The 25,910-nt window shown below is 42.2% G+C and overlaps 3 protein-coding genes across 4 annotated transcripts in view; 1 reads left to right on the top strand and 2 right to left on the bottom strand.

The window, feature by feature from the left end:
• Positions 1 to 5,521: 5,521 nt before the first annotated feature.
• Positions 5,522 to 9,033, top strand: sbspon (somatomedin B and thrombospondin type 1 domain containing). The gene is made up of 5 exons (XM_085763496.1): positions 5,522 to 6,125; positions 7,120 to 7,314; positions 7,499 to 7,577; positions 8,152 to 8,328; positions 8,488 to 9,033. The coding sequence occupies exons 1-5, from the start codon at positions 5,903 to 5,905 to the stop codon at positions 8,603 to 8,605; spliced, it is 792 nt and encodes a 263-aa protein (XP_085619622.1). The 5' UTR covers positions 5,522 to 5,902; the 3' UTR covers positions 8,606 to 9,033.
• Positions 9,034 to 9,105: 72 nt separating this feature from the next.
• On the bottom strand, positions 9,106 to 13,454 carry terf1 (telomeric repeat binding factor (NIMA-interacting) 1). Its single transcript, XM_085763494.1, has 9 exons — positions 13,229 to 13,454; positions 12,720 to 12,815; positions 12,324 to 12,451; positions 12,115 to 12,201; positions 11,870 to 12,019; positions 10,657 to 10,769; positions 9,927 to 10,024; positions 9,643 to 9,713; positions 9,106 to 9,501 (listed from the first exon to the last, which is right to left on the bottom strand). Exons 1-9 carry the CDS (start codon positions 13,410 to 13,412, stop codon positions 9,340 to 9,342), a joined length of 1,089 nt encoding a protein of 362 aa, XP_085619620.1. The 5' UTR covers positions 13,413 to 13,454; the 3' UTR covers positions 9,106 to 9,339.
• A 1,123-nt stretch (positions 13,455 to 14,577) lies between these two features.
• Positions 14,578 to 25,910, bottom strand: part of kcnb2b (potassium voltage-gated channel subfamily B member 2b) — an 82,109-nt gene continuing 70,776 nt past the window's right edge. The window contains exon 3 of one of the 2 annotated variants that reach the window (XM_085763491.1): positions 14,578 to 20,414. In XM_085763491.1, the coding sequence (XP_085619617.1) occupies positions 18,513 to 20,414 (1,902 nt within the window). In that variant the 3' untranslated portion in view covers positions 14,578 to 18,512. The remainder of the gene's footprint in view (positions 20,415 to 25,910) is intronic. The other variant, XM_085763493.1, reaches the window with a different exon arrangement.

The raw sequence follows: 25,910 nt of genomic DNA on the forward strand, positions 1-25,910 counted from the left end.
AGTATTTTATTACTTAAAAAAAAAAAAGGTGGCTGATGATTTGCCAAAGCACAATCTGTCTGAATGAGTTACTTATTATGAAATTCTGATACATTTGTGTTGCATGTGATTTTGCAGTAATCCACGCGAATTGGATTTGCTGGATTTTGTCATCATCTGACAGCCAGGCTAGCTGTTTCCATTGCTTTCAAGGTTTGGTGCTATGCTATGCTAAGCTAACCCCCCTCATAGCTTCAGCTCTATGTTGGAGCTGTATGGGAGTGATATCAATCTAACCTAACCTTGACAAGAAAATGAAAAAGGACATCATATTCCCATGCTGGTTGCAATGCAATTTTTAACAGATACCTCATGTCCTCACACATCATATTTTCTATTTGTGCAGAAATAATCATAAAAGATCTCCATCCAGCCAATAAAAATATTTCTTTATCAAGGCAATAACTCTCGGATATCCTGCCCCCCTCTGCTATTAAACCAGCTAGGCCCTGAAAAAGCTTGTTAAAAGATCCTAAAAGATAGTTACACAGTGATCAAAAATAAATGATAGAGCATATACAGTCGGCATGTGTCAACAGGAACTTAGTCCAATAGTAATCTGTGTGTGTGTACTCAAGTGGGGCACTCAGAGGTCACATCTTTGTCTTTGCCATCAAATAAACACAGAAGAGCCCCAAACTATGTCAAATCTATGGCAACAGAGCTCACAATGCTGCGAGAAGCCACCACGGTTTCTTTGCTTGTGCTCTCTGTCCTAAAGAAGATAAAGAATAAAACCAAGATAATTTTTTATCATTTAAGACTGTTTGCATACAAGTTTTTACAACTGCCAGGTGTGTGTGTGTGTCTTTTTTTTCTTTTTCTTTTTTCTTTTTCCTACCCTAAATTCTTGACCTCAAATCTGTTATTGCCAGTTATGAGCAGTGAGATATGACATGTTCGCACACAGTCAAAGCATGACTGAGAAATTCTGGAAAAATGATTTTCAGTGCCAGCGCTTTGATGTATATCTTCTCCATTTTATGATGTTTACACACTGTCCTTGGGAGGGCAACACACTCACACACACGTGTCCTACTCACAAGACTAGGGGGCCTGACCTTTCCACTGCTCTCTGACATTTCATAATATGATTTATGAAATCCACCATGATAGATGAAACCTCTCTCCCAGTGATTATCATTACCTGGAAGTTCCATCTCTCTCAGAGGCAGGGGTCAGTCCCATCCTCCTCCCACACGTCTTATGCTTCGTCTCCCTGCCGCTGCTCCTAATATCCGCATTGATTTACATACATATGGAACTACATGCCAAGATAGGTGAGTGATGTGTGTGTGTGTGTGTGTGTGTGGGGGGCAATTATCAGTGATGATGTCAGGGAGAAACTTTCATCAATATCACTGTCTTTGTTGTCATTACAGTGGCACCGCTCCAAGGCCAGTCGAGTCCACTTTCAGAGCTGTTGTCATCAGTGTCATCATCCCTCTCTGCTGCCACGGTCCTGCAGAAGTGCCTTATCATCCATAAACGATCAAGCATTAATGACCTGTAATGAATGGAACATCATTAGTGGGATGTACTGGATGGCTCATCATAATAGACACTCGTGTAAATGCAGTGTGAGGAGCAAGGGACTCACTCATTCAGGGCCATAATGTAAGTCCCCGGGTACAGAGCAGAGCTACTGCCACGGACATTTAACTTCATACTTTGCGTAGTTCTCTGAATTATTTAAGGAACTCACCTGAACTCAGTCACACTTACAGAAGCCAAGTCAAACATCCACCATTCTGAAATAATATCTCATGCAGCTTTTTGTGCTGCTTGGGTATGTCATAAATAACATAAGACACGTTATCAAATGCACACTGAAAAAAAAGAAGAAAAAAAGGCGAGGTTACAAGTACAAAGTCCTGACACTCATTTACACATAAACAGGTTATGAATGAACACCCCTGTACAGAAACACACACCCAGCACAAACGTACAGATGCACCCACAGAGGGAGGAAGCTGAGCTATAAATTGAAAGGACAGTGGACAAAGGCTTCCATTCATCAGACAGAAACTCGTGTGTGTACTCATCAGGAGGAAACAAACTCGACCTAATAAGTCTGACTAACTCTTTGGTGAAGTATTTGGTTAAGGTTAAATATTTTCAAGGTCATCATTTGAATCAGGGATGACTTTGTTCCGAGCCAGTGAATCAACTTTGAGGCTCTTCGGTGATTAGACCCTATGGTGATGTCGTGATAGATTATCTGGAGGAGAGGGAAACAGATTTTAAAGCTTGATAGTTACGTGATTGGCTGAATTAGACTGTGGCGACAGCTGTTACTGAACACACCTGTAGTCAGAATGGTGTCAAGTCAAAAAGTTAGAAGTAGAAATAGCAGCTGCTTATTGTGCATTCAAGGTGAGACAAAAATGTGTGTATGTAATACAAGGAGGGTGTTGTCCTGGTCAGAGGTGACATCATCAGTGTACCTTTAGGCCTACAGCACGTGGCGAGGTTGGGTTAATATGGGCATTTATCAACAAGGTTTTTTGAAACCATGGCAACCCGGGTCAGGCGTTACCATGGGGACAGCCACCGTTTGCATTCCACATATAGGCGAGATCGAGCTAGAGTTCACTCCGCCGTCTCCTTAACACCCAGTGCAAGAAGCATACACATACACACACACGCACACACACACACTCACACTTTCATTCCTAAGTAAATCCAGTCAGTCTCTATTTCTAAATCTCTGCTCATGTGTTTGTCAAATAAGCGAACTAGTGTGTGTGCCTGTGATTGTCATAATACAGTCTGGCGTCTTGTGACAGAGTATGACGACCATAAACACTGTCTTAAGACACATTAGCATGGGGCTCATACTCTCGCTAAGAAAACTCCAAGCAGGGTGTGTTTCTGTGGGAAGCCTGATCGTCTTTGACAAGTGCACAGTGAGGGCTGGAGGTCCAGGGTTGGGGGCCTGTCAGATGTAAAACACACATGCTTTGATGTGCACCTCCAACGTGCTGAAGCCATAGCAAACTCATGCAGCTGTAAGTCTTGCATCAGTGGACGGATCAAATCTGAAGTGAAAAAATGCACTGAAAGTGTGCATGTGTGTGTTGGTTTTAGCGACCTATGCAGGGCATCCTCTGTTTTACGCAAAATAAAGTATTACTAGACTTGAATTTACTAAATGATTCATAATTTGGGGCGCTACATCTCAAAATGACTGAAGGTGGGTCATTTTTAATTAGGAGTATTTATAATTTAAAAATATGTCATGTCTAATATTTGTAGTGTACATTACAAAAAGTGTAATATAGGAGCTTTACTCCCGAGGTCAGTCTGGGTTCAGCCCTCTCAAACTTTAATATACACTGATTCAGACACATGCTCTTCAGCGATGCCGTTGCCAATGATTATGGTGAAGATGAAGGCTATTACTGTCGCTTGACCTACCTGCTCCATAGCAAAAAGAAGAATCAAAGAACCCTAAGGGACCCCCCTCTGCTCGCTGCAAGCTTGTTTTTCAAGACAGCAGAGGCAAAGTATCCAGGTTATTACAAATATCCGTTCCTTCTATAGCAGTAGACGTAGGGAGGCCTCATTCCCCAACACTGCTCCCTGCGGAGGCCTCATTTTTTTCCCATGAGATGGAAGAGAAACTGCTCAAATAAAGGCTGACCCTCCTCGGAGTTCACAGCATCCTCAGACATTCAGGCACCTTGAGCAAACATAACAGTGAAAAATGCTTCCTTGCCACAACCCTGCATAATTATCCGTCTAATTTAGCCCATAATTCTCAAGCATGACTTTCCATCAGTTGCTGAAGCGTTAAAAATGAAGTTATGCTGGGATGGGGACAATTTCTTTCAGCACCACAGGAATTTAAGAGTAAAAAAAAAAAGTAGAATGCAATGTTATTAGATTTCACAAACTGAAATTTGCACATAGCTGCTGTCTCCTTTAAGCATGTCTTCATTCCACTGACAGCAGCAAATCTAATAGTCTCGTTAATCAATAAACTGACAGTGACAAGCCATGTCCTAATGAGATAAACCAATTAGTTGCACCAAGACTGTCACAGACTAGCCTCTACTCAATTATAGTTCATGAAATGTCTGTCATCTACTGTTCACCTGCACCTGCATGTTATTGATTAAAGCCACACCCTGGTCTGCAAATAGAGCTACACATGCCTGTGCATTAAATATGAAGCTACAGCAGGAGATAGTTAACTCAGTTAGCTTGACTTACGTGAGAGAGGGAAAATGGTTTATTGTATCAATCTAACTTTTAAATTGGTAAAAAAAAAAAAAGGGGGGGGGGGGTTAATTTGTGCATTGAAAACATTAGTGTTTTATTAGATGGTGGTTCAACAAGCATTATCTGCTGGATTAGGCTATTTCCTGTGTGGGTGTGGTGACTTCCTGGAACCATGAGGCACCAATTTGTTTTGACACTTTTTGCTGATTTTTTCACCCCAAATGAAATAAACAAGACATAATCTAGTTAATTAGTGAGTTTAAATTGTGCCAGTAATACATTTTTGTCTCCTTCAAACTGGACAAATATTCTTATGCTAAGCAAACCTAATCAACTGCTAGCTCTAACGTCATTACATTCACAAATATGGGAGTGGTTGGTCGGTTGTTTGGTTGGTTGGTTGGTAGGTAGGTAGGTAGGTAGGTAGGTAGGTAGGTTGGTTGGTTGGTTAGTGGGAAGGGAGGCTACTTTATTGATCCTCAGGGAAACTTTGACATCCAGGGGCGTCATAAGAAAAAACATCCTGACAGACATCAGTAACATCCAACAACTGTAGCTACCCCAATCCCATCAAATTAAAAGAGAAACTCCACAGAGCTTTTAAAAAAAAAGTAGCTAAAAAAGTGTATTAAAAATATCAAAGTCTTTAGGAATATATATATCTGCATCCAATTTTCTGCCAGAAAGTAATTAAGCATATTCCAAACACTGATGAACCATTGCCTTACACTTAGTCAGTCAGTAGCTATCAGATAAATCAATAATTGGAAACAATTCTGTAAATACCCACAGTACAAGTGAGTAAACCATGTGCAAAGTGTTCAGATTTCTGCTCGATTACAGTAACCTGTAGGGGAAAAGGGAAAGGGAGAGAGGTGAGAACCAAAGGGTGGCTTTACAACGCTCAGCGGGCCCCCTGGCACAATTGACTGGAGACCTGCCAACTGCTCACATTCCTGTCTTTCTTTTAGGACCCGAGGTCTGGGGTGGCTGAGAGCGGCTGGGCAAGGCTGACACCAGGGTCACCGTGACTCTGCATGGAGGAGGCGCAAGAAAGAAAAATGATAAACAAGAGCGAAGACAGGTGAGAATGAGGTAAGGAATAGTGAGGGGGGGGGGCAGAAGCAAGGGAGGGGGAAACACTCACCCAAACTCACCACATCTTACCCCTCCCTTGTCCCTATTGTCTCCTCCCCGTGTGTGTGATCGAGTGCAGGGAGGTGCTCAGCTGGGCGGTGGGAGAGAGAGAAAGAGAGAGAGAAAGCTCTGAGGGAGAGGGTGCACACACAACATGAGAGACGGTGGACTGTGATCAGAGCAGGAATGGGGTGTTCTGTTCTGTAGGTTGCTCTGCAGGACCTGTTTCTGGAGGGAAACACAGGGGCTGGACACAGGAGACGGACTCAGGAAGTCCAGGTCACAAGGGCTCCTGTGGCAGTCTTGGCTGAGTTGGGCTGGGCTGGTATTCCAACCTCTCCCTCACAGTCATGAGCATGACAGGGGAAGAGTAGGACAAAAAAAAAGTGGAATAAACACATTTAGAAGAGGAGAACTGTTGTTGCATCACACACTGGGGACACTGAAGAGGTTAGTGTTTTACTTCAGGGGTGGACTTCTGACCCGACCCCGCCTCGTGATGGGGTCCTCTGTGGAGTTTACCTGTCTGCTGCTGGTGGTTTCCACACTGGGAAAGAGCCACTTGGTGTCTGGTGGATGTTCGGGAAAATGCTGCACGAGCAGAGACTTGAGCTGCTCCACCACTGACTGGAGGATGGACCGCGTGTACGGGACATGCTTCTGCGACGTGGGCTGCGTCAGGACCAAGGACTGCTGCTTCGACTACTTCACAGAGTGTCCAGGTGAGGGATGAGTGGAGGGGCTGAATCACAAAAGGAGGTATACTGTGTATGTGTTGGCGCACACACCTTAACTTTATGATACTAATGCGAGATAACCTGTTGTATGAGATAACCTGAACTCCGGCTAGAAAGAAAGACTGAAAGAGGAAGATAAAGTAGTTGGAGAAGAAAAGATTATTTACAGTACCTGGCTGTTACAGGGCTGCTTATCTTCCATCTCTATTATCTGATGACACAGAGGTGGGCTGGGTGTACATATACCTCCCAAATGTTTCCATACATATGCCATTGTTTATGCATATTTATCTTCATGGCCCTGTCAAACTCTTACATGTGGTTTATTCTGTATTTTTTAGCTTCTAACCTTTATGGCGATCCCGACACAATCCCTGCTACATCACAAAAACAACCCAGGCAGCTTTGTGTCTAACCTCATTTTAGTGGACTGGCCCACATAACGGAATTAGTCCAAATATTTGAAGAATGTGATTCTGTCAATCAGCAATTACAGTTCCAGTCAAACAAGCCAAGCGGACCTAATATGTGTTATAGGCCGGTAGTCACTAAATCTGCATGCTTAATACATCAAAGCTTGATCACCAAGCACAGAGAATGAGTGAAAAGAAAAATCACAGGACTTGGTGATTGAGTGGGTTGCTCTCTTGGCTCTCAACCCACTTGTAGTAGAGCAGGAAACACAAGTTCTACAAGTCACAATCAATGCTTCATTGATCTTAAGTTATTTCCTGCATACTGCATGCTTGATTATACTGTTTGACTGGAAATTCATATTTTTTTTGCAGCCTGCACGCTGCTGCAAGTTTCCACTGTTTGCACCGTGCACACATTGATCTGCAGGAATCAGTCAGTGTTAGGTCCAACTGCTACGTCCGACTTTCATGGCAGTTTGATTGTTTGCTAGAGCAGAGGATATCCTGTGTATAATAATGCCCCCTCCTTCCCCTTCCCCTTCCCCACCCTCACCAACATCCAGCTCAGAACTGCGTTGTGAACGACTGGAGCTTTTGGAGTGGCTGTGCCAAACCCTGCCAGCCTTCGGTGCGAGTGCGTGTTCGTCACATACAGCAGCAGCCCAGTAACGGTGGAGAGCCCTGTCCCAGCCTGCAGCAACGGGCCGGCTGCAGGGAGTACAGAGACCACCAGGGTCACCACTGTGGGCTTAACTCAGGTATGGAAACACACACACACACACACTTCCTGTTTCCACTTTCTCTGCTGCAGCTGCTTCTTGTTGGTTTTATTAGATCACATATGCATTTTTTTCTCCCTCCCTGACTGCAAGGTTCAGTACATTTTATGACATTGTTGACAAGTGCTGACCAAATTTAATCACTTCATTTGGTTGCCATCAGGTCCTGCATTCATCACCAGCATGGAGTTTGGCAAGGGAAGGCCCAAACATGACAACTATGGAAACCCCCTGGACCCTGGGTAGGTTTCATATCATTCTCCCATTAAGCCTTCTTTAGTATTCTGAAACTGCTCATGACCTCAGGTATCTATAAATTTCACGGGTTGAAAAGTTCATGAACGCTGCCAGGGGTTAGTCTCATTTCAGCGTAATGCGGTGTAACCCAAACCATTTAGAGAGGGGGGTGGGGGGTAAAAAGATAACAGCCAGACTTCTTCCTCCATCTGCATCGGCTGCACAGAAGGTGTTTGCTCACCTGTCCCGTCTGTCCACAGACCATTAAATAAAGCAGCGCAGAGAGACTGCCCACAACCCTTTGAAATTAAATACTCGGGCCTTAATAAAGACTGTCACATGAAAAGCACATTCACAAAAGGCTCAGATGACAGGTTGTTAAGCATTGTGGGCAGCTCAGAGTACCTGTTCTACACCAAATCATGAATTATTAGGAGTTTGTCATTATTAGCACCAATAAAATGACACCACAGTGTGGCTGGTGTCACATGCCTTACTTTAGTCTTCCATCTCGAGTCATTGGCTCTTGCATCCAAGGAATAACTGTGACCTTCGTGACCTTGCACATGCTCCCCTCAGGTTCTGTGTGGAATTCACACTGGAGTCCCGGACGCCCCACTGTACCGTGCAGAACCGGCCACACACACACTGGATGCGCTACATAACAGAAGGCTTCAAAGTGTGTGTGGCATGTGAGCCTCCCGCCATGCGAAACAATAGCGGCAGCTGCCAAGGAGACGGCCAGGAATCAGACAAGTATGAAGCCGTGAACCTTTACATGTGTGCTTTCATAGCAGTGTTGTTCAAGGTTGAATATGTTGTTGAAAATATGACTCATCCCATTCAGGAAGCCCTTCAGAAAAAGCAGTGAATCAGTAAAAAATTTGTGTTTTGACACTTGGGGTTTTATTGCAGAGAAGTGTTGCTCCACTGGCAGGCAGTGGGGAGCGCTCAGTGCCATGGGACGTGGAAGAAGATCCAGAGGACGCAGCGGTGCGACTGTCCGCCACAGCACAGCTTCGTCTTCATCTGATCCAAACCAAGCACCGCAGAACCGCGCGCTCTGATCTGGTGTCCGCAAAAACATTTCACGGCCAAGTTCCCCTCATCACTGGAGCTGACACAGCGTGAGAGCGCTCAGATCAGATGCTAAGGGGGAGACTTAACACTTGATGGTGGTGCAATGCAAATACTGGCATCCCTCTCTACTTAATAAGCTGCACCTTGATATAAAGGCGTTTTTCAAATCACCATGCACATTTCAAATGCTCTGTGTAATCAGTGTAAATAACATACTGTGTAAAGACACCGCAGTCCAGTATTTCACATTTTCCCTGTACACATTAAGCACGCATCTGCTGATTTTGTACATTTTTATTGTAACAAGCCACTGTTTTCATTTTTGTAATAATGTTATGTCAAAGATATTTAACTTAAAAGTATTAAAAAATATATTTTACATTTGTGACATTATGTGTAGGGGAAAATAATTATACAATTAAATAGTCCCCATCATAAAGGGCACATTTTTCCCTAACCTTTATTCAAGTAAAACTGCTACATTGTTCAGGCAAGAGAAACTAAGATAGTGCAACATAAAACGCATCATCTAGAGAAGCAATAACACTTGGCACAGTTCATTTTTCTGAGCAGACGCCCTCTAGTGGTGGATTTTCTTGATGCAAACAGCGGATGAGCAGTATGTCACACCAGCAACAAAAAAAGATAATTCATTTACAAAGCAAAACCACTTTTTATGGAGTTAAGTTAGCTGACCTTATCGGTCTTGACCAAAATCCTCCAGCGATCTTTGAGCATGGTTCCAGTGCGTCCTTGAAAGTCATAATCCTGTAATATCAGAGACCACTTCCCGATGCCGTGACGTCTGACGCCAGCCTTCAGATGTCTGTCCAGCTCGTATGTCCATTTCTAAACAAAGCAAAACCAAACCTTCTCTTTTTAATTTGCCTTTAACAAAAGATAGTGCTGAGTAATTATTGTTTTTTATATTGCCTTGCTTTGGGATTGATTTTGTTCACAGTATTGAATGAGCAGCGTGGTTCAACTCACCTTAGGTGCTTTTCTTTTCTTTTGGATCTCTGTGATGTTGATTGACTTCTCACATTTTAGCTGACTCAACTCTGATGATGGGAGATTTAATATCGGTGTTAGCTTTTCTTTATTCTCAGAAATGTGTCAAGTTTGAAAAGATAAAAAAAGTTTAAAAAAAAGAGAAAAGAAATGAAAAAAGAAATTTCTACATCTTATAGAAATGTGATCTAACATGAGATTAAAGCAAAAATACATTTTGTTCTGAAAAGAAATATCAATGGCAGAGGAAAGATTTAACTTACCACTGGTGGGGATTCTTCTGAGAGAGACACAAGGCTTCTTGCTTGAATCAGGTTTCCATAAGTCAGTCATTTTAGTTGAGAGTAGTTTCCGTTTTGTTCTGTCACAGTGCAATACAGTGTGGTTACTTAGTGTTTAGGACAGATATCTTAGTTTCTACATTTACACACAAACAACAAAAGACAAAAATATATTTCTAATTGAGAAATAGACATTTAAACATTTATTTCTACCTATTCTTTTTCCTAGTAGGATGCATTCCCCTCTAATTAAGATCCAATTAGGAGGTGAGTCAGTGGCCTGTGTCTTTATTTTGTAAAGTTTATCTCAACTGCAACTAAGCCCTGAGTATTTAAACTGTGTTTCTAAAAGTCTCCATTTTAGGAGCTAAAAAAAGAAAAGGAAAAGAAAAAAGAAAACATCAGAAAAAATAGGAGTTATTAGTGTGGATGTGTCCTGAGGCCTGGTGTTTGTGCTTGTGTCATCCATCACCAGCCTCACTTTGAATGAACATGGACTACTGCTGGACGGGGCGGAGGCACATGACTGAACATTGGGGTAGGTAACAGTTCATGAATGCATTGCAATGCATGCAAGATTAAGTCAGTGAAGAATATCTAAAAGTTTTCAGAAAACAACTCAGCCCTAACATGTGGGCTACACTGCTCCATACACAATCAAAGTGGGTGTATACATTTCGATAAATACAACTTATAAAATGTTATTTCCTACCTTGGACCCTTCTCTCTTGTGTCGATGGTCTTTTCTGACAGAGAGCTCTCTTCTTTCACCGTCTCCTTCTGACATTCAGTGTTCCCTGATGTCAGGACCTCTTCAGTGGCTGCCTGATAGACAGAGAGGAGGGCAGACAGGACACACCGACAAACATCAATTATGTTTCTAAATTATATTCCTATAAATCATGGTACTTTTCCCATAATTTTCCAAAAACAATTAACTTTCAGGTGTAAGTATTGCTCTGACATGAAAATCAAACTAATGAGGCCTGTTTTATAATAGCCTGCTAAGTTTAACCTTGGACAACGGCCTCTATGTAAATTAATCCTAAAACTTTCCTGAATAACTGGACCCTGAGGAGTCTGCCCTTCCAACTAATTTGATGACAAATTGTCAATTAACTATGACTGATAAGCTCCATCAAAACCTTCATTTTCACAGGGCGCCATAACTCAGAAGAACAAGAGCATATCTGATCAGGTCTCAACACAAGAGCAAGAAAATTTATTGCCTGTTAAAATTTATTTGTTAATCCTTGCTGTTAGCTGGAGCAAAACATTGGAGACCTTATGTATTTGCCAAGTAAATCATGTGTTAAATCCCCACCCCATAAACAGCTGAGCAGCCAAAACCTGAGAATCCTTTTTGCACTTGCTCAAATGTTATACAGCCAGAGTCATATACAGTATATGTCGATGTGAATTCTGGCCAGATGAAGTTTTCTAAGCATTAAATGCAGCAGCTCTGCACATATCACTTTCATCTGTGAGCAAGGAGGGGGTAATCCTCTTAGTCCATATCTTGCACCACGACAAAATAATTTCTTCCAATTATTTTTTTCACTCCATTTTTCAGTCATACAAAGCTTGATCCTTAATTTTACACTGGGATTAGTCCTGCAGGGCCAGCTGTATTAAATTATTATTTTCCAAGAAACAGTGTAGAACTTGTGCTTAACTCTGCGACTCAATGAACCTGAAAAATTATTAAAACTAAATGAATCCTTTTAAATACCTTTAAAAGTATTTAGATATTCAAATGTGGTTTAAAGAGACACTCAAGCATCCACAAAACCAAATGAGGCAGCAAAGCTTCTCGTTGTTTTGTGTCTCTTTCAGTCATACTTAAGATGAGTGTGGACTGGAGCTTTTTTCCTTCTTTCTTCATCTGAAGATGGTGTCACAATCCATCCATGCGTAGCACCTACCTTAAGAAGGTAATCAGAGGGATTCTTGTCCAGGTAGGCGTCCAAGTAGGCGTGGATTTCCTTCAGCAGGTGGCTCAAGCTTAAGCCTGTGAGGAACGGGTGGTAAGTGTCCCACTTTGTCAAAACTGTTTTCAGCTTGGCTCCCACGTTCTGTTGAAAAAATGTTGGTATGCATTAAAAAAAAACAAATATTCCAGAGTTGACCCTGTGTTTTTCAAAAGAGTAGAGATAACAGACTCACAGACCTGTGGGAAGTCATGGTTATTCTGCAACCACTTGAGGGCGGAGGTGGCAGAGGATCTTTGGCCTTTCTCCATGCACACAGCCACAGACTACAAACAAGGCAAACACATCACATTAAAAGACTCAAAAATGTGGGCAGGAATTTAACCCTACTTTTTTAGTTTCAGTTATCAGACTACAGTAGAAAAAACACAAACCCTAGTAGTATTACCTGGACAAGTAAAAGAATCTTTAACTTGTTGAACGTGCTCTCATCTTCCACGGTGTCTTTTAGTTTTAACCATATTTTGGCAGCAGACATGAGAGGCATCACACTTTCATCCTCCTCAAACATGATGTCTGGAGAGAAACAGAGAAAAACACAAACTTTCACTCAACTTATATTAACGTTACAGTCGTTATAATATACTATACAGTCAGAGTATTGACCCTTATTTGCAATATTTATGCATTTTGACGAAATCTAATATTGGGTGACAGCTTTAATTGAATAACATCCTCAAACAGAAGCACCTTGATGCTTTATGCTGGTCTGACCTCTCTGTCATAGTCAGTAATGAGAAAACACTGTTTCTAATATAGATAACTTTTGACTGCAACACCTTACCCAACATTTTGCCATGCATGACCCTTGCGAGGAAGGCACAAATCATCGTTTTCTCATCATGGCGGTCTCCTTCAAGACACATGTTCTGAGAGATAGCTGGAAAAACAAAGATAAACATCCAAACCAAGTGGCTAACGTTAGCCTCCAGGACAAGAGTAAACTTTACTGGGGAGCATACATCAGTCCGACGGCTCATTTCTCCGACTACCCATTCTACAGTGTTAAGGTTAGGTTTAGGGTAAGGTTAAGGGTTAGGGCTACTTAAGTCGGAGAAATGGGAGGTCGGACTAATGGACGCAAAAATAAAGAAATGTATGGTCGGAGAAATGGTTAGTCGGACAGACGTCATGCGCCCAACTTTACTAACTTACAACTTGTGAACTACTTTAAATTCTCAATACTGTTTACTTATTACAGTGTTATATTGCATAACATTTGTCTGAACTGTTGTGCTGACTAATATATGAGGTAAGTTAGCTATCTTAGCAGCAGTGGCTAACGTAACTCACCCTCGAAAACCGAAAGCGTTTCGTTGAATTCATCAAATTTGTTTTCCTTGAAACGCCGACACAAACTTATAAACATGAAGTCCAACATCCACCCAGTAGCGACGGCTGTAACGTGGGGAAAACTGACAGTTTGGTCGCTATTTTCTGCATCTGTAGCGACTTTATTGTCATCGTCTACTTCCATGTTTACACTTTGCGGTTTCTGTTTTTTTTTTTCTTCCCCCCCTTCAGTTGTATTTCCGCGCGCTTTAGCCTTTTCTGCTGGTTTGATGTTGGCTGGTCAGAAAGCAGCGCCCTCTGGCGTTTAGGAGGAACTACACATTGAAATAGGCTACATGACTGGGAAAATTTAGGCCTATATTATACCAATATATACGTAACAATTATATATGTGTAATACGAATATAAAAATATATAAATTGCAATCCAAATATAACTGGGTTGCCCAGGTTAATACATATATTAAATATGGCAGGCAGGCAGTACATTATGCTCTGTTCCAAAACCGCAGCCCCTGTTATTGTTATTGCTTTGAGCTGATACTGAATTAAACTTTCTCACATTTTCTAAAAATCAAACACATTAACTCCATAAGTTATTAATCCGGTTTAGGTCCATATTAAAAAATGTCTGCAGTGTGTAATCCAAGAGAAAGCAATAATAGTCTGTAGTATGTGATATAGTCTTACTTAAAAGTTTCACCTGAGACAAATTAAGCACATTAATAGATATATGAATGAACAATTAAAAAATAAGCTCCAAACAGCACTCAAATTTGTTTTGCAATAGATATTACAATTATACTGACAGAATGGATGGAATACCCTGATAGATACTGCGATACAATTGTCCATCACATTAGCATAATGCAATATTAACCTCTTTATTTTCTGTTTGAGTGTATGGAATCCTGTGGGTTTTTTTTTTCCTTTTAAGACATTTCCTGCCAGATCCTCTGAGGTTTTAGAGAGCTGCTTATGTTTAATATCACTGTTTGGCAGCACTTCACAACAGAGAAGTGAAGAGACATTAATTGCATCTAATGGAATGGCATACATTTCCCTCCGCTGATAAATGATTTATCAGCCAGTCACACCAGATTACCGAGTTGTCTGCACTTTAGGATACAAAAAACAACAACAACTTTGCATACCTTCTTGCAGCAAATGCAATCAGTTTCGATTAATGTTATTTATGAAGATATGGTTCATAAACTCATGTATCTTGCATCATATTATGTAAAGATCCTTATTATACATAATATTTATCCAGTAAAATGCAGATGTGGCCTACAAACATCAACTGATTTGTAGAACAGAGCACACCAGACACACACAAAAACACATGCGCGAGTTATATACACATTTATTTGTTATTCTGCATATGCTAATAGACGTAATGGGGAACAATGCTCTACAGAAATGTTGACATACATGTACCATAACAAAGTGTTCTGTGGTCACATAATTGTTTGGACTAATACATGCATACAAAGATGTTGCTTTGTACAGAAAAGTCTGTAGCTCAGAATGTGTCTAACGATAATGCTCTCCAAAGCTGAACAGAGAAAGAAAATGTAAGAGGCAGATTACACAGACATAAGAAGAAACAATATAGCTTTATGCATTTTAGGGAGCAAGGTTCGGTAAGCACGCATGAGTGACACGGACAATACCCATTCTCTCAGAGAAAATAAAGACACAACCTTTCCACTCTGTACAGTATCATAGATGATAATGCCATTGTGAGACAGTAAGACAGAGCACGGTCCTTTTGCTGTCAGCTCACAGAATTAATTTCAGTATCCACACAAACATCATCCCAAGGGGATATAGCTGATCAATCCAAATCCCTTGTTTCTCTACCCTACCTGTCAAAATGAAGGATTACTCGAGGCTAACACGGAGACATGATTACTACAAACAACGGATGGAAAAAAAAAAAAAAAAAACTTTGAACGTACAGGTACAGAAAAAAATAATTTAACATGAAGGTTGTCATCTAACCTTCATTGATAAAGAAAAAACGGGGCAAATGAAAACCCCAAACAACGACAACCACCACTGACCCCACATTTATTTTGAAAGAATCTGAATGACCAGTGAGGGATCGATTATTTTCATAAAAGATAACTCCATGAGCTCTCACATGAACCTCTTGATTACCGAGTCGTATTGTGTTGGTCTGGGCGTACAGTATGTACACAGACAAAAGGAAATATGGACCACAACTAATAGGATGTAACCATTTGGGAGTATACTGGTTTTCCTTCCTCCTCTTTCCCTTCTGCTAACCTTTTCTTTCACCCATTGATCACTGTTCCTGAGGGCACGCCATGGGGTAAAAGCCTCTGAAGCCATAGGGACTGGAGCGTTCAGCAGTGTCAGCATGGGAAATAATCATCAGATGGATCAGTTAAGTGACAATAGGGATCTCTTCCTGCCTGCCCGCGGTCAGACGGGCCCATCGTGCTCCTTCTTTCTATTTCTCAGCTCTCCAAAGTTTAACAGTCCAGCTTCTTGTTTGTTTGTGCTGCTTCCTGCCTCACTGAAGACTGATGGGGGTGGATACTGAATGTGGTACACAGATTACCCAGGAGGAGGGAGAAATATTGCCGCTCCTTACTCCGGGAGCCGAGACATCGATATGGATTTGACAACATCACTTTTCAAAAAGTACAGAAGGTAACTAGTTGACATGAACCGTTAAAGAAAAAACAGAGAATCTATCCAATCGGAACATCAGAGAGTTATAGAAAACCTGAGAACTCAATAACATTACGTGTATCTATTACATAAAGACCTGATTTCTCCTATAAAATTAGAATTTTCTGTACAGTGCTATATGAACAAAGCAAAATGACTTGCTACCTTCTCATAAACAGTGGTGTTATGAAAAGGCACGCATCATTTCAACCACCATATGGCAGGAAATTGTGGTCGTGCTCCATTTTGGTTTTTAGAAAAAATAGAATCATTCTCAACGTTAATTCACAAAAAACATAAAATCCTTTGTGTGTGGCCATTGAAGTTAGATTATCTTGATATCTTCCACAGACATGTGTTAGATTTATATGTAAATCTAACAGCAATATAAAAGGCCCAAAGTGGTCAATTTGGATCCCTATTCCCACAGATAATCAAATATGAGGTCCATTGATACCTGGCATTAAGGTGCCTGACAGCGTTATGCCAGCTGTATATTATGAAAAAGTAAAAGTCAAATTCTCATTTGCATTGTTTGTGAGATTCTGGTAGTTGTAATACTGTTTTGCCTCATATTAAAGATATAACATTTGAAAAATACAAGTAATTTCTGCCTGTACACTTACAAATTCCCATAGACAGAAAATAAAGTGCCACAATTCTTGGCCTGCATAGATTGCAGTATGCGGTATTGCACATTCCACACCTCACTGTGAGAACAACAAAAAAATGATGATGATAATAATAATAATAATAATTATAATATAAGAAGAAAAACAGAGAGAAAACTAAAAACAAACAAACAAAAACTTCCACATACTTCCTGTCAGTACGATTCTGGTTTGTGTGGCTTTCGCAAACACACTACGAACACACTCAGCCAAGTGTCATGCTGAAACAACAAACAAATATTCCAGCAATAAAATCGGAATCAAAGGCAACATACAACAGATATTTTCAGTCAAGTGTAAAACAAAAAAGCAAGACAGAAGACGAGAGAAAGAGAAAGAGAGAGAGATACAGAGAGAGAAAACAAACTCCTTTGGGTTTAAGTTTGACTGAAAATAGTTTTGTTCACAATAAAACACAATAAATTACAGTCCAAGACACTACGGATATACAAAAAAGAAAGGAAAAAAAAAAAGAAGATGCCTTAAACTTTTTCAGCAGGATCGGATAAACTTGCAGTAGTATGGAACAGGTGTCAACAACAGGACGCTGAGGATCGGACAATGAACACAATGCAGGTAAACAAACCATAAGGAAAACAAAAAAAAACAACTACTCTCATAATATATGATATATATGTTAGGATGCAGCTGAGATAGATGAAAGCTTGTCTGTGTGCTTGATTTGGTCCATTGATATCACAAGGAATATTGTCATTTTTTTGTGGTAGTTTATCCCTTTTAAACTGCCAAAATAGATAATTACAGTTTAAAGCATATATGTGTATTAATGACCAGGTCTACTGTGCTGAATTCATAGATAGTTTAAACTTTGTTTTGTGGAGTCTCACTTAAATATTGTAGATTTTTTTCTACAACCAATCTAGTCCTACATATTTTATTTTATTTTATTCTTAAAACTACTTTTAGATGTATATATCTGATGTCTGAGTGAGTAAATAAGATTTATCTCTGTGATCTGGATGGAGTCAAAAGGCCGAACAAGGAGAGAAACGTCTAAAACCTTGTCCCAACTTCTGAAACCGCATGATAAATATTTTCAGTAATGGTAGTATCTGATAGTTTCTGTCCTTACTGGTTACATAGATATGTATTTGGCAACTACAGGTGTATGCGCTTCAGAGGAACCAGGGTGTTTTTGTCCTTCTTGCCCAAGTTCATTGATTCAAAGACTGAGTGTCGGATGCTCAAACTGATAGTTCAACAGTCATCATGAAAACCAAAAGCAATAATGTTAACGTTACAGTTTCATACACCATTGTTCACACGAAAAAACATTACAGGGTCGTCATGGGAACACTTTGCATTTCCACAAAAAAGGTAATGATATGTTTTTTTTTATAGGTCGCTACGATGCAACACCGACTCAATCCCTCCTCCCTTCCCTTTTCACATTACAAATATTTTGTACCTTCAGTGACAGTCTTCCTTTGCCATCCTGTGCATTGTCATTGCCTTAGATGTCCTAGTATTTACAGTGGAGCGCTTTCAGCAAACTAAGCACCGTAAAATATCTGTCTTTTTTTTTAAATGCATGCTTTTTACAGATAAGTCCCTCTGTGCATTTCCTTCTTTTGCTAGAAAAAGGAGACTGTCATTATGTACATTGGGGGGACCAAAATGTCTACATTAGTTGATGAATTCCCTCTGTTTTTAAAGAGCCTCCTCTTTGAGCACTGTTCGTCCCGAAGTCATTCTTGAATCTGCACCAAAGACTGCAGTTTCTTTTTCAGCAATACACAACAACACAAGTAAAAGGGACTTGTCATGCCATGCAAAAATATCTCTCACTACAACTTGCACCCTTGTCCTTTTCTTGCTGTTCTCCCCCCCCCACACGCCAGGCTGAGGTTGCAGTGGGCCTTTTGTCCCTAAAAGCTTCCCTTACAGTCACATGCTGGTTTCACAGGTCGGAGAAAGGCTGCCGTCCCCGGGTATCAGGTGGATATCAGTTGTAAACATGTGGTTCTCTACTTTGTGTCCACTTTGGTTGCTGTCAGCCTTCACCTCCTCGCCGGCCCCGACCACACCTTGGGTGCAATTTTGTGCTGCTGTCTTGGGCGACAAGGGCACCGCGGCGCCCGCCACCTCCATCAGATGCTTCTCCTCGTGGTTCTCCGTGGATTGGTCTTCGTCGCCGGGCGGGGTGTCCACCACCAGCCTCTCGGGGGACAGGGGGCAGGTCTCCTCCTCCGTGATGGGGAGCAGCTCGTCTGAACTTTGGATGAGCGGTGACGTCTCGCCATCCGGGGACTCGTCTTCCAGGATGCTGGAGCTGATGTCTCCAGGAGAGGTAGTGCTGGGCGGTGTGAGCGGGCCTTCAGCAGAGGTTTTGTTGTGGTTGGCCTTTAACCCCTTTATTTTAAGAGGGTTATTCCCTCTTATAGAGCTCCGGATGTTCTCCACAGCGCTGTTAAAGGTCTCCTCTCCTATGTGGTCGTCTCCGTCCCCCAGCTGGCTGAGGTCGAGAGGCGGCGGCGCCCTGGGATTTCTGACCTCGTGCCCAGCGTCTTCCTCACCTGAGTTGGAGCCCTCTGCTTTGTTGTCGGCCGAGCAGCCGGCTAAGTCATCCGACGAGGAGGGCGGCACTTCCTTCATCTCCAGCTCCACCTCCTCTTTTAACGTAAGTTCAGGGCTGTGGGGTTTCTTGGGCGAGGCAGGGGCGGTCATAGTTGTGCTCAGGGTGCTCATGGAGCTCATAGTGTTGAGGTTAGTGAAGGACTGTGACTTGGTCATCTGGTTGTACATCTCCTCCAGTTTCTGAGCATTAAGGTGCTGAGGCGTCCTGTTTGTCCGCTGTGGACTTCCAGTGGTGGTGATGGTGATACGGTGGGGGGAGCTCGGCGTCACAGGCTCTGTGTTTCTTCTATCAGGGGACTTTAGGTTAATTTGGGATCCCCTAGCCCCGCCCCAGCGGCTAGGTGATAGGTGGTTGTCGAGGGAGGTTTTGTCCTCTCCTTTCTCCACCACCACATCCATCAGTTCCATACTGCGGGCAAAGGCATCTTTGAGGTTCATTGACACAATGCTGCCGTTCCTCTTGGCTCTCTCCAGGGCCTCCCTCCTCTTGATGGCCTTCTCCTGCCTCTTCTGCTCCTTATAGAACTCAGAGAAGTTGTTGACAATAATAGGGATGGGTAGGGCAATCACCAGCACTCCTGCAATGCAGCAGAGCCCACCCACAATCTTTCCAAGCAAAGTCTGTGGGTAAATGTCACCGTAGCCCACTGTGGTCATTGTAATGGTTGCCCACCAGAACGAGGCAGGGATACTGGTGAATTTGGTGGCATCTTCATCTTTCTCAGCAAAGAACACCAAGCTGGAAAATATCATGATGCCCATGGCAAGAAATAGAATAAGCAGCCCCAGTTCGTTGTAGCTCCTCCTCAGAGTAAACCCCAGAGACTGGAGCCCGGTGGAGTGCCTGGCTAACTTCAGGATCCTCAATATTCTCATGATCCTGAAGATCTGCACAACACGGCGCACGTTTTGGAACTGTAGCACGCTCTTGTTGGACTCTGTGAGGAAGATGGTGACATAGTAGGGCAGGATGGCCAGCAGGTCAATGACATTCAGCGGGCCCTTGAAGAACTTCCACTTATTAGGAGAGGAGAGGAAGCGGAGGAGATACTCCATGGTGAACCAGGCGATGCACACGGCCTCCACGTGGGCAAGCTGGGGGTTGTCGTTGGCCTGGCCGTACTCGTCTGTGACCTGGAGCTCCGGTAAGGTGTTGAGAGACAGAGCGATGGTGGAGAGGACGATGAAGAGGATTGATATGATGGCGAGCACCTGAGGAGAGAGAACAGAGAGGAATAGCGTATTAGTAGGAGACCAAAAAATGTGTCAACGTTCATGTGGAAAACTTTTATTTCCATTAATAACCCACTGAAAAAGAGGATAAATGAATAAACACAGCGCATCTTGTATAGCTGAGTCAATCTATCACTTTTCTCGTTCAATAAACATATTATGATTATATGGGCTATGCTTTTTAGGAATATTAATATGTCAATAAATATAAAACAGCATTATGTACTGTACAATATCAAAAGATGGATGCATGGGGCGGTGCGTGGCGCAGTGGTTAAGGCGGCCGCCCCATGTAGAGGCTACAGTCCTCAACGCAGACGTCCCCGGTTGGAATCCCGCGTCGGGCAGACCTTTCCTGCATGTCATTCCCCCTCTCTCTGCCTCCCCCTTTCCTGTCTATCTCACTATGTACTGTCAAATAAAGGCAAAAACACCAAAAAACATACTTTAAAAAAAAGATGGATGCATGGTGAGGCAAAAAATATTTTTTAGATAAGGGGAAGTAACTGGTCCAGAAATCTGTTTTGGAAATACAGTAGAGGAGTGTGTTTGTGTGTGATCTCATCTACAATGGATAAAAGGTTCAAAGGATTTTGGCTCCACCTGTTGGCAACAGACTAAAACATCCATCTCTTTCTGCCTGTGTGTGTGTATGTGTGTGTGTCTTAAAATATAATTTGTTATTTTCGGTACAAAGAAGAAAAGTAGCTGTACCAAAGTTTTTGGAAAATTATTGTTTGTTCTAGTGAAATGGGCAATGGAAATTAAATGCTGTGATATTGTTTCCTGTGCCGTCTGTTCAGGGGATGGGAAGGAACATCCTGCATAATCCTATGAGGTCAGCACAGCATGAGGCTGCGTTTCAACTGTGGCTCTTTACCTTGACCAGGATTTATTGACCTCAGTAGATTAAATCTGTCTTTAGATGTTCTGACTGAGGGTTGACATTTATAAAATGAGAGAGTGTGAGCAATATATGATGAGGGGAGGAGTGTGTTTGAATGTCACATCATGTTATTTGATGAATATGTGTTGCCTTGCCGCTCCAGAGCGAGAAGTATTACATGGCTCACTCATCATTTGTCCCTTTGGTTCTCTTCAGTAGTACCTCTGTGTATTTTATCTCTGCCTCCACCTTGCAGCTAGAGCCACAGATATAACTCCTTACAATGCTACTGGGATTAGTACATGTCTTTTCTTTTTTTCTTTTTTTCTTTTACCCACAACCCAACTCAGTGTCTCAGCCCACACAGGTGAAAAAGTCTCTGTCCTACAGTCTGCAGCACTGCAGGACATCTTCAACAATCAGCATTCTTTTGTGTGAGGTCCTCTATGACCTGAGCAATATAAAACCTATTAAAATCTAATGAACAAAGATTGAAGAGACTCAGTCAAGATAGGCAAACAAAGCGCCCTGAATACTAATCACAAACCACATTAAGTTGCCGGACACACTGATTATCTGCACTGTGTAGTCATGAGACGCTCACTGTATCTCCTTTGTGACTTCATTAATTTAGCAAATATTATATATTAGCGAATATCGCATAGGGAACGGAGCTCAAGGATTTTGCTGTACTCATGGGTCAGCCATTTCTAGACTCGACCCATTAGCCTGTAGATAGTGCTGACACACTGAAAAAAGGTTGGTGACCTTGCCTGAAATATACAAAAGTAAATGCATGTGTGAAAAGAAAAAAATGCTTTTAAAAGGGAGGGAACTCCTCTTATTGGGTGAAAAAGGCAGGGACAAAAACAAGAGAGAGAGAGAGAGAAACGGAGGTAAGGGGGTGTCACGGCTCAGCAGAGGAAGTGTTATCACCAAATGAATGCTGGTGCTGATTAGGTTAAACCTCTTAGCAGCTAAGTGAGGCAACCTGGGCAGGCCTGGCACCGAACTGAGCCGAAAGACTGCGGAGTCACAGTAAAGGACGCAGATTGCTTCCATATTTGAGGCTTCCCTCCCCAACGTTGGTGCCAAGTTACTCGATGAGAGAGGAACCTTTCGCTTGTGTCCCTGTTGCTGAACACCTTGGCACCCAGTCAGCTGCAAAGGTGGAAGAGTAGATTACAGCATGAGATAATGATTTTGCTCAGTTTATAGGATTACCGGCGGTAAATTGCATGGATCATGCAGCTGATTTTTTTTTTTTTTTTTTCAGACACGCTCTGAGAATACAGATGGTATATCGAAACACAGGCAAAAGGTAACTCATTCTTTAGAGGGCAACTTTTCTTTATTTAGATTCACATTAACTGCCTCAGAGGAGACAGTTAATCTTCCATTGTTCCACACTTTGGAGCAAGAGAGGCCTTTAAAGCTACACTACTGTATGAACAGCTGATTGAACGGACGTGTGGGCATGCCACACACACACACACACACACACACACACACACACACACACACACACACACACACACACACACACAAGCACACATAGAAAGAGAGAAAGTAAGTGATTAATGCTTTCACTGATCCACACCCATGCGATCTCACCTTCCTACACACCCATGCGCCCTTTGCTCGTGGACACCGGCGAATGGCATTTGAGCGTGAGGATGAGCAATCCTAAGGTGGCTTGCATTAACCTACTGTAATTGAGTGGGAGTAGTTAAGAAGATCAATTACTTGGACTCAGTCTTCTTTGCCCCCTGATTTGCATGTGTGGCGACATTAAGTATAGCATCAAATGCCACGAGTGGTGGATTAGAAAACGGAAACAAGTGCGGTCGACCTGGAAGTGACCCAAAGAAAGGAAGGAACTGAAACAAGACATTTCACTAAACTGGACACTAATCTATGGGACTATTTGAACAAGAGATAAGAGAGGAAGAAAGAGATGAAATTAATTCATTTTACAAAACAAATGAATGCAATATGTAGGCCAAACTGTCTGTATACACACCCCAGAGCTACAGAGCAACATTACTGCAATTTCTTTGGAATATGTGAAAGATTATTGTTTTTGTTTTTATGAAAAGCAATTTTAAAGAAATTAGTTTCGCAAACTGCTGAATTTCAATACAAACAGTCACATTAAATACATGGAAGTTTTTCTTTTCTCTTTTAAATCTTATCTTTCTCTATCTTTCCTTGTCCCTGTCCCTGTGAAGGATTTGACCCGCCGTCGTCAGGTCAGACATGAGACCTGATTGGCTTAGACAGGAAGGGGGTTTGTCTTCAGATGATTAGGCGATGTGTGACATGACTTAGTTCTCTGTGGCTACTCAGCCTCTTGCACTATCCCTACACAACCTCTGCCACAGTAACTGTTTAGTATGACTGTGCAGGAAGCCGCTCCGCTTTCAGATTTACAATCAGATGGAAAAAGAGAGAAATACTGAGTGCCACATGACTCTTATTTTTATTCAACACTCTGAGGATTTCCCTTAATATTTTGCTCTTTACTCCGCACCACATTATAAAACACATTATGAAAAAATAAATCACTTTGACAAATGGCCTCACAAAAACAAAAACCAGCTGGCTCGATTCCTCGAGGGACAGCTCAAAAAAAAGTAGTGCCAGCGAAGGTTTAGGCAGTAGTTTACTGAATATCTCTTGTGTATCATAGGAGTGAATGTGAACTCCCACACCCACCCTCACAATCTCAATCCGCAGCTCTTTTAAAGGCAGTATTAGATCCTCTGGGACACCCTGAGCAGGAAGTGTGAAGTTGATCCAGAGGAGAGAAGACGCAGCAGCCACTGAGTTAAGAGCTCTCTTGAGCCTCTCTTGATTTCCATCTTCATCCGCCTGTCATCTCAACCTGCTACATCCCAACACGGCGAGACTATGGCCACTCCCCATCCTCCTCTGGTTCCCACAGGAAGCAGTCAATAGGGACACCAATTCCCTCTCTAAATATCTTGTCATCGCTGACAGTGGCCTGTGGTTGCACAGTTACACCCCCCGCTTCCTGCATCACCTCCTCCGCCTGCATCCCCGTCATTCCTTACCTTGAGGGAGGAAAGATGCTGTGGGGAAGAAAAATAACCTGCACCACACCAGTTGCCCATCTGCCAGTTTCGGGGGGGGGTTATTGATTGTGTATACATCACATTATGGACACTGAGCCAGGTCCAGCGAGTTCCTATTGATCTACCAAGCTCAGAGCTCTTATGGACCATGATCCACCTCAGAGGTCCCCCCACTGACTCCCCCCTCCCGACCTCCTCCCACTAGTGTCATCAATTTGTGTGTTGGAGGTATTGAGCCATTCCTCAGGTATGATAATTTTTTGCTGGGGAATCAATCCAGGCGATTATGGCTATGTTAATGTGGATTGATCCCGGGACTCGTGGTATTTCATCTTCTGGGACTGTATCTCTTCCGTGTGGCGACCCCATCAAAGCATACCAGCGTGTTGGGTCTCACGTGGTTACACAACTTTGCACAAGGCCTAAAACAAAGGATACTATGTTAATTTAATGACCATATTAAATGTTGATGTATGGGCAATTGTCCTTCACTTTTCAGCCCAATGGCTCCATATGCTGCGAACAGGTTTAGCGAGACCCAAATGACGAGGTTTGACTCCTAAATGTGCACGAATTGTGTTAGTGAGCACATTACCAGGAGTTAATGATGGCACAGAGCAAATATGGCTTTATTAAAGAACCTGCTCTGATACTTTAAGAGAGATTTATAAGGGATGGATAGTTGGGATATGACTTGAATACATGCACCCTTAGAGAGACTCATTATTAATCAACAAAAGAGGAGAGACATCTTTCCTCCCACACTGTCAGGATTCTGCTGGTAGAGTGCCTTTTTTTTTCTATGGCCAGTTTCCAGACTTCACAGCGAGAGGAGCGCAGAGAGGGATTGTGAGATTTGGTGGCCGTCCACTATTTTGTCCCACGGCTCCTCCAAGGTTCAGAGAGGTTTTGGAGGGATGCCACAGTCATTATGATGTGGGCCTCAATTCTAAAGCCATTAGTCTGTGGACAAGATAAATGAGCTCATAAAGCACTGGAAAGAAAAAAAAATGACAGAACTGATTCAGCTGAATTCCTTGAAACTGGTACAGTTCATCTATCGCAATTCAAATACAGTATGTCCCACTTTTTTTTTCCCTTTTTACAATTCTGCAACAAAATCAGATAATAGAAACCGCTCCAGCAGTGTCCATCTGGTTAACTATTTCTGGCAACTCCGCTGGGGGTTTAGCACTTAACAATGAAGACTTATTATTTCAAGAGAAACTATTGAGCTGTTCATACACCTTTGACAGCTCTCAGTGCAGTCAATAATTGCAGTGGATATAACCCATTTGTCTTGGAATAACGCAGCATCGCCATATTGTGTCACTTACAATTTGATTTGTCATCAGTCAGACAGACTATATAATGTGCCCCCCCCCCCTGTGCTTGGCAGCCTTTTTCAGGGGTATTGGCATGATGTGATTAAAGTCACAATTTCAGGGTCAATCTCAGTGAGGTGCCTTTACAATCAGTGTGAGAGACAAA

This window comes from Trachurus japonicus, chromosome 20 (assembly GCF_045865225.1).
Source record: "Trachurus japonicus isolate A0001 chromosome 20, Traja_1.0".
Classification (NCBI taxonomy): Eukaryota; Metazoa; Chordata; class Actinopteri; order Carangiformes; family Carangidae; genus Trachurus; species Trachurus japonicus.